Raw genomic sequence first — 9,908 nt, forward strand, 5'->3', positions numbered from 1 at the left:
CGGAGCGGCGCTGGCTTAAAAGCGCCCGGATGCGGGACCGGCTCAGAAGTTTCCAGAAAAGTCGGGGACGGAGCTGGGCAAAGAGCCTCTGCCGCGGGGTGCCGGACCACGACCGCCCGCTGCTGAGAGGCCACCCTCCGCTATGGTGAAGGAAACTACCTACTACGATGTGTTGGGCGTGAAGCCCAACGCCTCCGCCGAGGAGCTGAAGAAGGCCTACCGAAAGCTAGCGCTCAAGTACCACCCGGACAAGAACCCCAATGAGGGCGAGAAGGTCGGCGGCGGGACGGGACGGGACGGGGCTGCGGGGCCGGCTGCCCCAGAGGAGTGCGGACGGGAAGGGCGAGGGGACCGGCTGGGGAGGGTTTGGCGGGAGCGAGGAGGGTGAGCAGGGGCAGGGGGTCCCGGCGTGGAGGGGACAGAGGGGCGTCTGGGGTTTGAAAGCTCGAGTGTCTGAGGTACAGTGTATGTCTCTTACAGTTTAAGCAGATTTCCCAAGCTTACGAAGTACTGTCAGACCCAAAGAAGAGGGACCTGTATGACAAAGGAGGCGAGCAGGCCATCAAAGAAGGTGCCTCCGGTAGCGGCTTCGGCTCGCCCATGGACATATTTGATATGTTCTTTGGCGGCGGCGGGCGGATGCAGAGAGAGAGGCGAGGTAACGTGCCGTCTTCCCACACTTTTCGGGACTTTGCAGCGTGGTCGCTGTGGTAGACGGGATCAAAGTCTCTGAGGAGAACGCCGTAGGTTTTAAGACTTTAAGTAGTGTTAAAATGAAGTTGTGGACTTCATCTCAAAATCAGAGAAAACATTGTTCCTAGCCCTTAACAGCTGAGACGAGACGGGGAGGGGGAGAGGGCAGCATTTGGTTCATACGGTGGTGACTTGGTCTTTTGTGCATTGTCTTATCTTAATAGCTAACCACGTTTCGTGTTTGGAAAGCCTTTAGCTGACTCTAAGCCTAGCTGCAGAACAGCAACACATCTTGAAATTATCTTTTTTTAACTAAGCTACTGTAAGTGTAGTGTCTGAATGTGAATTTGGTCTTTAATTGCAAGTGACTATGTTTAAGTAAGATAGCCAAATCAAATTCAGTCTGTGAAACCTTTTTGTTTTCCTGGGCTGTTCAGTGGAATTGAGTTGAAGCTGCGGTAGTATGCTGCTTGGAAGTTAAAGTCCAGATCACTTGCACTGGGAAAAACTTTAGTGTTAATGAAACTGATTAAAAGTAGTGCTGACTCCATTGCTTCTTGCAAGATAGACCTGGTGACAAAGGGAAGAAGAAAAGGGTTTGTATGAAAATGTTACAGTTCTGTATCAAAAGTATTCCTAGTAAGCCAGGAGTTGGTATCCTTCACAAAATTAAACTTGCAGTAGCTGAAGTTCTAATTAATTCCTGAGTTTAAAAATCTGTTACTCAGTTCAGTTTCCAGAAAGTCCCCTGGTGAGAGGAAAAAAAAAGTACTTTGCTGACTCTACACAGTGTCTCTCACTTCCTTGTAGGGCTCATATTCAGTCACTTTGTTAAAACTGAAGTCCTGCATTATAAAACTTAAATGTCTAAGGCTCTGCATGTTTTGTTTCTGTTCCTGTTTGTGCTTTCACAGAAGAGTCTCTTGATTTATTCTAACAGATGTGTTAGTGACAAAGCCATTAGAATTGTTACCTAATTTGACATAAGATAGAAAGGGGCTATTGACTAATACCAGCAAGACAGGATAAGGCTATATTAAAAGAGGATGTTAAAGCTTATAGCCTTGGTTTATCATGACTTGGGCACAGTGACAGGAAGTTTACTGTTACATGGAGACTAAGCTTTCAAACTTGAGTAAATACCCATTTTCTTTAACAGGCAAAAATGTGGTCCATCAGTTGTCAGTAAGCTTAGAAGATATGTATAATGGTGCAACAAGGAAACTTGCACTGCAGAAGAATGTTATCTGTGACAAATGTGAAGGTAACTGAAACAACACAAGTTGCTTCTAAAGCTTTCGTTGTTGGGGGTTTTTTTCTGGCAGTGTGTAACCATCTGTCTCAAATTTTCATTCTGCTCAGGTCGTGGTGGTAAGAAAGGTGCAGTAGAATGCTGTCCTAATTGCAGAGGAACAGGTATGCAGATCAGAATTCATCAGATCGGGCCTGGAATGGTGCAACAAATCCAGTCCGTGTGTATGGAGTGTCAGGGGCACGGGGAGCGCATCAACCCCAAGGACCGCTGTAAGAGCTGCACTGGCCGAAAAATTATTAGAGAGAAGAAGATACTAGAAGTTCATATTGACAAAGGTGAGGTGTCTTACTAAGATGAAACATTGAACTCAGGTGTACTAACTGACTTTGCAGCACTGAAACAGAAGCTTTAGCAAATACAGGGTGTTGATTTGGTGAGTAACACTGCTGGATACATATACGTTAAAATTGCATGTTTCTGCCTTTAAAAAGTATGAGACTTGTTGTTAGGGAAGGTTGATTACTTCTATGTTTGCATGTAGTATCTGCACATAAATAAGGATAAATTCTGAAGCCTGCCGTGTTGTAAGCAGTGATTTGTTTTTTGAGCAACCACATTAGTGCGAGTCTTGATCAGGTAGCTGGACAGATTAAAATTAAACTCGCCGCTTCTTGGCTCAGCTTGTCTTAATGATTTTTTTACCTGTCTATCGGGAAACCCTGCAGACTCCGATCACTTCTACTGTGTTTCAGTGTGAAGGGGAACCAGGTCTGCTATAGTAACAGGGTGCAGAGACAGTGCTAAGCCTCCTGTGCTTAGAAGTCTGTTTGCTACGCAACCCTGACAGCGCTGCTGAGCACAGGTACTCTTTGCTTGGCAAAATGCAACTCAATGCACAAACCATGACAGTGATGGGAGAACGCAACAGTGTTAAGTGGCAAATGCATCTCTGAGGAGGCTGCTCAAAAGCTGGTGGGAGAGGTCTTGGAGTAATGCAGCTTGTGAGACAGAGCAAGCTGACAAGCACGTGGCTTCTACAGACTTGCGCATCATTATCGCCTGCAACTGTTGTTATGTGTAAGCACGCCTTATGCAATGTCTAGATTTGTTTTTAACAGGAGAAATTCTGCAGTAACATTCAATATAAAGGCTAGTAGGAATATATTACTGACATTTTAAACAGGGAAATGGCTGAGAAGGGTTTATTTTCTCTTCCGTGTAGAAAAAGAAACTGCACACTAGCATGAGGCAGCTAGAATTTTCAGTAGAGATACTTGTGTGTGGGTGAAATGGGTTTCTTACGTGACAGTTGCAGTCCCAGGGAGAGTGCTTCTTGCACTCAGTAAGCACTGAGATCATGTTTCCTAAGTAGTTCTGCTGCATATATTTATAAAACTGAACAAGTCACTTGCTCTCAAATGTGTTTTGTGTGCAGTGTTTCTGTTTTCTTTTTAGTGGTTGTGCATCTAACAAAAGCTGTTTTCATAATGTTTCCCTTCAGGATTTCATCTTGGCAGGTGGTTGTTTTGCACTATTATTAGGCTTAATGGACTTGAGACATAGTTCTGTTGGACATGGGAGTGGATTAAAAAAAAAATCAGTAATGCTTCAAGGGAGGGTCCTTATGTTCTAATTTAAAGATCCAGAGATCTCCTGGTACCAGCTTGTGCCTATAAATATATTTCTTATTGCTGCTTTTTGCTTAATTTTTTTTAATTTTCTGCAATAGGAATGAGGGATGGTCAGAAAATAACATTCCACGGTGAAGGGGACCAAGAGCCAGGACTGGAGCCAGGGGATATTATTATTGTCTTGGATCAGAAAGACCACTCTGTATTTACAAGGTAAAAACTCTGGAAGTCCTTTGTGTTAACTCCTGAGATGCTTGCCCACATACTTGCTTGATTACCACTCACCTTTTATCTACTGGAAATATCAGTAGATAGGATCATGTGGCTAGAACCTGCCTGTGAATTTTTTTGGGTGGCCAAAGGAGCACTGAGGTGTGGAGAATCCTGGTACAACTAGTCACAGCTATTAGAACTTGTGTGTTCTAGTAGCATGAGATACCCTAATGTGAGCTTTGGCAGCGGAAAGGGATGGAAGGCAAACTAAACCCGTTATGTTTGCTAAGAGTTTACAAATCTTGAATTTTAATAACTCTTAAAATACTGATATATTGTTTTGATAGATACAAATATTTCTGATTATTTCCTTGCTCTTTCTAGGATAGTGTTCCATCATTTACTTCGGAAAATTACTCTGTAATATGGGCAGCTTTCGTTGCCCACTTGGCTTCAAGGCACAGAAAACCTCTAGTGTGTTCGCTTTAGCTCAGGGACCTTATTTATGACAAACTCACTGAATATAGCATGCACCCTTCTGACCAAAGGTAGTTTCCCACATTTGATTTCTTGCCCAAGTGCCCTGGGCAGGGTAATCAGTCCTGTCTGTTCCTCCTTGCGAAAGCAAAAGTGACTCAAGTAGCATTGACCATGTCTCAAGTGTGTCATGTTACTGGACAGTACTGCTTGGTGTGGCAAGCCTCCTTGTTTCAAATTACTGTTTGTGGAATGAGTCTGTGCAGTACATTTTAGTCCAATTAAAGGCAACACTGGTCATCTGGCAGCGATGTGTTACACTTGGTGTCTCACTGCTTCTCTTCAGAGCAGTAACAAGGGAATAAATGGATTTAGGGAAGGCGTTTGTCTCAACACCAACCACTGCCGTTGTACTTGTAAGTAGGAATGATGAGTCAAGGCTTTTTGGGAGATCTGGTCTGCCTAACTATCCTGCATGGTGCTGAGCTCTGGAAGCTGGTTCCAGAACTCCATGCCAAAGAACACTGAGCTCACAGGTTAAGAATCAGTTCTGTTTGCTTTGAATAAGCTTACTCAGCTGTTTTTTCTTAACTTCCAGTGAAACCAGATACTAAATCAGCTATGCCAAAGGGACGGTCTGGGCCAAACTGTTTGCATGGTTACCTGGGACTTGAAGTCACGACTCTGCTGGCTTATTTTTCTCCATCTTTCTGCCCACTGCCTTCAATTCTAGTGTCCTTAGATAACCCTTGATATTACTGGTCTTGTGGGGTTATGCAGAGGTCATGCTGCTTCTGAACAAGTGGAATGTTCCCCCTCTCCCATCAGAGTCTAAAATTAACTTTTCAGGCAAGTCTCCTTCCAGGGACCTTTAAAACAGAGGGAGTGAAATAAGTAAGGTCTTTGAGTAGGCTGGAGGATTTTGTAGCCCTTGAAAATGTGCGGTGCATGCAGACATCACTAGCACTGCAGTACTGAAGTCGGAATAGGCAATTAAAGCAATTACATTATCTCTTCCAGATACTTCCTGGTGCTGTCTAGAAGTGTAACTCAGAGTGGCCATCACCTGTTCAATCTTCCCTAGTACCAGATCTTCAGAAAGCAGGTGTAACAGAATGGTGTAGAGCCAACTGATGAACTTGAGAAAGTATTAATCTACATAAAGGAAAGGGATTAATTGTCCCAGGTGCAGTGTTTAGGAGACTGAGAGGTAACTTTTTCCTAAAATTGGGAAGAAGTCAAACTGAATACAATTGAGCCTTGCTGTATTTATGTATCTTCAATAACCACTTCTATACTTCAGATAGCTAGACCTGATCAGTAATGGCTCTCAGCGTGGGTATCATTCCTGTAATTGCTAGCTTGAGGTGCTGCATCAATAATCTTTATTTTATTGCCCAGGCTTCTGTTAGAATTGCAGCTTTATTGTCCTTGCCAAGTTAAATGCTGAAGTTCAGTGTGATCCTTGTACTGTTTTTCCATCTGTGTGACTGTCTTTGATCGGTTCTGCCTTAGACGAGATGAAGACCTTCTTATGTCTATGGATATTCAACTGGTTGAAGCACTATGTGGCTTTCAAAAGCCTATCACAACGCTGGATAATAGAACTATTATTATCACCTCCCATCCTGGTAAGTGTTGGTTTGCTTTCTGTGAGGAGTCCAAGCATAGAGTGAACGTAAGCTGGAAGTTTAGAGGAACAGAAACATCCCATCTTGAGGTACAAGGAGTGTGTGCTGGTATCGAGCTTTTTTCCTAGTCTTTGCAATACAAATCTTTAAAAAAAAAAAAAAGGATTTTTTTTTTGGGTAGTAGTCAGTCGTAACTTTCTCTTTGCGTGATATAGTAACAGACTTTACCTCATGGACATACTTGTATCCTGAGGATACCTCATGAGAATTGAAGGCCGTGGGTCTCTGAAAACCACTTTTTCAGCCTTGGAACTGATGGAGCACTTAATAAATTTGTAAGTATGCTTCCTTTGAGAAGCATAACAAGATTACAAGAACATAATGTAGAAGTCATCCTGCTTTCCTACTCAGAAGTTACCAGGCAGTAAGTCCCTGTTAGACTACTACGTATTGGTGTAGCTATCTAACCGCATTGTAGAAGGTTACATAAATATTGAAGACAGTTAAAATGAAAGCTGCTTCTGTTGACTGCATATATCTTTTTTTTTTTCTTAGGCCAAGTTGTCAAGCATGGGGCTATTAAGTGTGTGCTGAATGAAGGTATGCCAATTTATCGCAGACCATATGAAAAAGGACGTCTGATCGTAGAATTCAGGGTAAGTGGGTCAGCTTACTTCCATGGTAATGCCATATCCATCCAAAACTTAACCTTGAAGTGTTACCACAATCAAGAAGAGTTACCAATTATCAGGTGTTCTGGGTTGGTATTTGTTTTTGACAACACTGAGAACATGTAATCCATCAAGCAGAATCATAGTTCAGAAGAAAAGAGAACTTCCGTAATACTCTGTGCTGAGAGTACATTAAGTACCAGAAGAATTTCTTTTGATACCTTACAAATTTCCATTTGTTTGGCATGTTCTTCAGTTTCCATCATCCTGTAGGAAGGATGGATTGGTAACTTCCTCTGTGCTGGAGCAAAGGAGTGGGCTAAAAAAATGCCAGTTTCTTCTCTAGAGAGAAGCTAATGGTGGGATCTGTGGCAGCAGGCTGGGCTATTGTTTTAGAGGAGATTCAGCCAGATCTCTGAAGTTGATACATCCTGTACTTTGCTCCTAGGGTGATTCCAAAGGGCAGCCTGAGGCAGAAGAAATCTTGAATAAGACTTGGTTAAGTTGCCAGAGTCGGAAGTTAACTTCTTGTGGGCACTGAAAAATAGCTTAGTGACTTAGATTTATTTTTTTTTCTTTAACCAGTGGGTTTAGGTAATCTGTGATGATAAAGCTGACTTTGGCAGATATTTGACTGTAGTGGGATGGAAGAAGGGCACTTCAGGCAGACTTGAGTAATGCCAGTTCTTGATGATTTCAGGTGAACTTCCCAGAGAGTGGCTTCCTCTCCTCAGATAAGCTGTCTTGTCTTGAAAAACTTCTGCCGACAAGGCAGGAAATCGAAGAAACTGAGGAAATGGAACAAGTGGATTTAGTGGACTTCGATCCATCTCAGAAAAGAAAACACCACTATAATGGAGAAGTCTATGAAGATGATGAGCATCACCCTAGAGGTGGTGTTCAATGTCAGACATCATAAATGGGCCAGTAAATAACTTGTGATGCTTGTTTTGTATGCGTTAGTGGATGAGTGAAGGACTACAGTTCACGCTCACTGCCTAGTATTTGTTGTTCTGTCCAGCCATAGTTGTTTCTAAAAGCATAAAGAAATAAACTAAGTAATTAAACTGACTTTGCAATTTGTATAAAGCTCCAGGATGCCAGCTCAAATGAAGTTGACTGCACTTCACTCCTGCCTCTTGGCCAAGAAAACTCTCTTACCTGCTTGTCTTTTATTCTAGGCCTTGTAATTCCTGTCTGTGTGCAATTGCCCAGGCTTAGACTAAGATTCTGTGGTGTTCTTTTTAGGAATTCTAGATCTTATACTCTGTTAATGAAGTATGCAGAAGTACTGATAATTCATGGTAAGATATAGCTAATGTTTGTGCCAGTTAGGATAACATGTTAATGTTTTGGGCTTGTACTGGTGTTTGTTAAATAGGGGCTGGCTCTAATGCAGCTGCGTTATACCTGAAGCTGAGAAGGATGTGGTCGATCTTCACAGACCCATTAAATTCATGTGATCCACAAACCTCTCTGGAGCTACCGCACTCTAAGGTCACGTAGTCCCTTCCTCTGCCAGCTTTGGTCCTGACCCTGGAGCTAGATGTGAAGCTTGCTTTAGTTCATTGCCTCCTGCTGTTTGGCTGCTGTTCCGCACCATACTGTGTATAGAGCCAGTGGTTGCTTGGCTGCTGCAGGAGCTTCCTTCACTACCATGCATGAGTAGAAACCTCCAGGCTCCATCAGCACACGTGCGGTTTGGAGTCTCCCAGCCTGCTGGCATGTGAAGCTTGACTTCCACCTTGGTTACTGAAATTGGATACCCCTCCGTGGTGTGTCATGGAAAGCAGTACCAGCCCCGTTGGTGGGCCTATGTGAACCTGCAGAGGAGAGAAACTTACTGTCAGTGACTACAGCCAACTGGTGCATCTAGGATGTTCTGAAGTTAATGTATTGTGTGCATTATTTTAAGCTGACTCTTGAAAAATTCTGTATGAATGTTCTAATTATTGTAGATGAAGCATTTCCAATATAATTACAAAATTGTTCATTGCCTCTTTTCTTAGACCAGCTGTTGGTTTAAAGACACCACCCCCTTCTTTTTAGACAGCTATTCACACAAATCTTAGCAAAAAAACTTCTTTCAGAAAATATGCTGAGAAGACAGGTCCAGATTTAACCTCTAGTGTAGTTTAGTCTTGTTTTACCATCTGGGTTGGGACAGAGCTTACACTTTTCATACCACTTTGAAGTGAAAATGTCAGGAAGAGAACTAGTTTAGGTTTGGGGTTTTTTTCGGGGGTTTTTTTTTTTTTTTTTTTCCTTCCTGGAGACACTGTCCCACATGACATCCTTCCCTCTAAACTAGAGAGACATGGGTTGGATAAGGAATTGGCTGGGTGGAGACTGGTCCCGAGTGGTGTCCCTCAGGGGTCTGTGCTGGGCCCGGCCCTGTTCAACATCTTTGTCGGCAACATGGACAGTGGGATAGAGTGCACCCTCAGCAAGTCTGCTGACGACACCAAGTTGTGTGGTGCCGACGACACGCTGGAAGGGAGGGATGCCGTCCAGAGGGACCTTGACAGGCTGGAGAGGTGGGCCTATGCCAACCTCATGAAGTTCAACCAGGCCAAGTGCAAGGTCCTGCACCTGGGTCATGGCAATCCCAGGCACAAGTACAGGCTGGGGGGGGAATGGATTGAGAGCAGCCCTGAGGAGAAGGACTTGGGAGTGCTGGTGGATGAGAAGCTCAACATGAGCAGGCAATGCGCCCCTTCGGCCCAGAAGGCCAACCGCATCCTGGGCTGCATCAAGAGGAGAGTGGCCAGCAGGTCGAGGGAGGTGATTCTCCCCCTCTACTCTGCCCTGGTGAGACCCCACCTGGAGTACTGTGTCCAGTTCTGGAGCCCCCAACACAAGAAGGACATGGACCAGTTGGAGAAGGTCCAGAGAAGGGCCATGAAGATGATAAAAGGGCTGGAGCACCTCTCTTATGAGGACAGGCTGAGAGAGTTGGGGCTGTTCAGCCTGCAGAAGAGGAGGCTCCGGGGAGACCTTATAGCAGTCTTCCAGTACCTGAAGGGGGCCTACAAGAAAGATGGGGAAAGGCTGTTTAGTAGGGCCTGTTGCAATAGGACAAGGGGTAATGGTTTTAAAATAGAGGGGGGTAGATTTATATTGGAAATTAGGAAAAATTTTTTTACAATGCAAGTTATAGAACACTGGAACAGGTTGCCCAGAAAGGTGGTGGAGGCCCCATCCCTGGAAACGTTCAAGGCCAGGCTGGATGAGGCTCTGAGCAACCTGACCTAGTCAGGGATGTCCCTGCTTCTTGCAGGGGGGTTGGACTAGATGACCTTTGAAGGTCCCTTCCAACCCTAACCATTCTATGATT

At 44.0% G+C, this 9,908-nt stretch overlaps 1 protein-coding gene across 3 annotated transcripts; it reads left to right on the top strand.

Moving 5' to 3' along the window:
* Positions 1–7: 7 nt before the first annotated feature.
* On the top strand, positions 8–8,560 carry DNAJA1 (DnaJ heat shock protein family (Hsp40) member A1). Of its 3 annotated transcripts, XM_086770135.1 has the most exons (8): positions 9–274; positions 481–658; positions 1,853–1,957; positions 2,056–2,283; positions 3,678–3,792; positions 5,785–5,900; positions 6,456–6,556; positions 7,272–8,560. In XM_086770135.1, exons 1-8 carry the CDS (start codon positions 143–145, stop codon positions 7,488–7,490), a joined length of 1,194 nt encoding a protein of 397 aa, XP_086626261.1. In that variant the 5' UTR covers positions 9–142; the 3' UTR covers positions 7,491–8,560. The 3 variants fall into 3 exon arrangements, 1 of the variants encoding a protein (XP_086626261.1); XR_015261419.1 differs by lacking the exon at positions 7,272–8,560 and having other exon boundaries at positions 8–274; positions 5,785–6,324; XR_015261420.1 differs by lacking the exon at positions 7,272–8,560 and having other exon boundaries at positions 8–274; positions 5,785–6,235.
* Positions 8,561–9,908: the final 1,348 nt, after the last annotated feature.

Source organism: Chlamydotis macqueenii, chromosome Z (assembly GCF_036417535.1).
Source record: "Chlamydotis macqueenii isolate bChlMac1 chromosome Z, bChlMac1.mat, whole genome shotgun sequence".
In the NCBI taxonomy this organism is placed as follows: Eukaryota; Metazoa; Chordata; class Aves; order Otidiformes; family Otididae; genus Chlamydotis; species Chlamydotis macqueenii.

What these genes read in the sequence shown, in the direction of transcription:
- DNAJA1 (XM_086770135.1), top strand. Translation starts at nt 143, where the DNA reads ATGGTGAAGGAAACTACCTACTACGATGTGTTGGGCGTGAAGCCCAAC. An exon ending in ACCCCAATGAGGGCGAGAAG is followed by an intron (nt 275 to 480) that starts GTCGGCGGCGGG and finishes TGTCTCTTACAG; the next exon opens with TTTAAGCAGATTTCCCAAGC. An exon ending in GACCACTCTGTATTTACAAG is followed by an intron (nt 3,793 to 5,784) that starts GTAAAAACTCTG and finishes GTTCTGCCTTAG; the next exon opens with ACGAGATGAAGACCTTCTTA.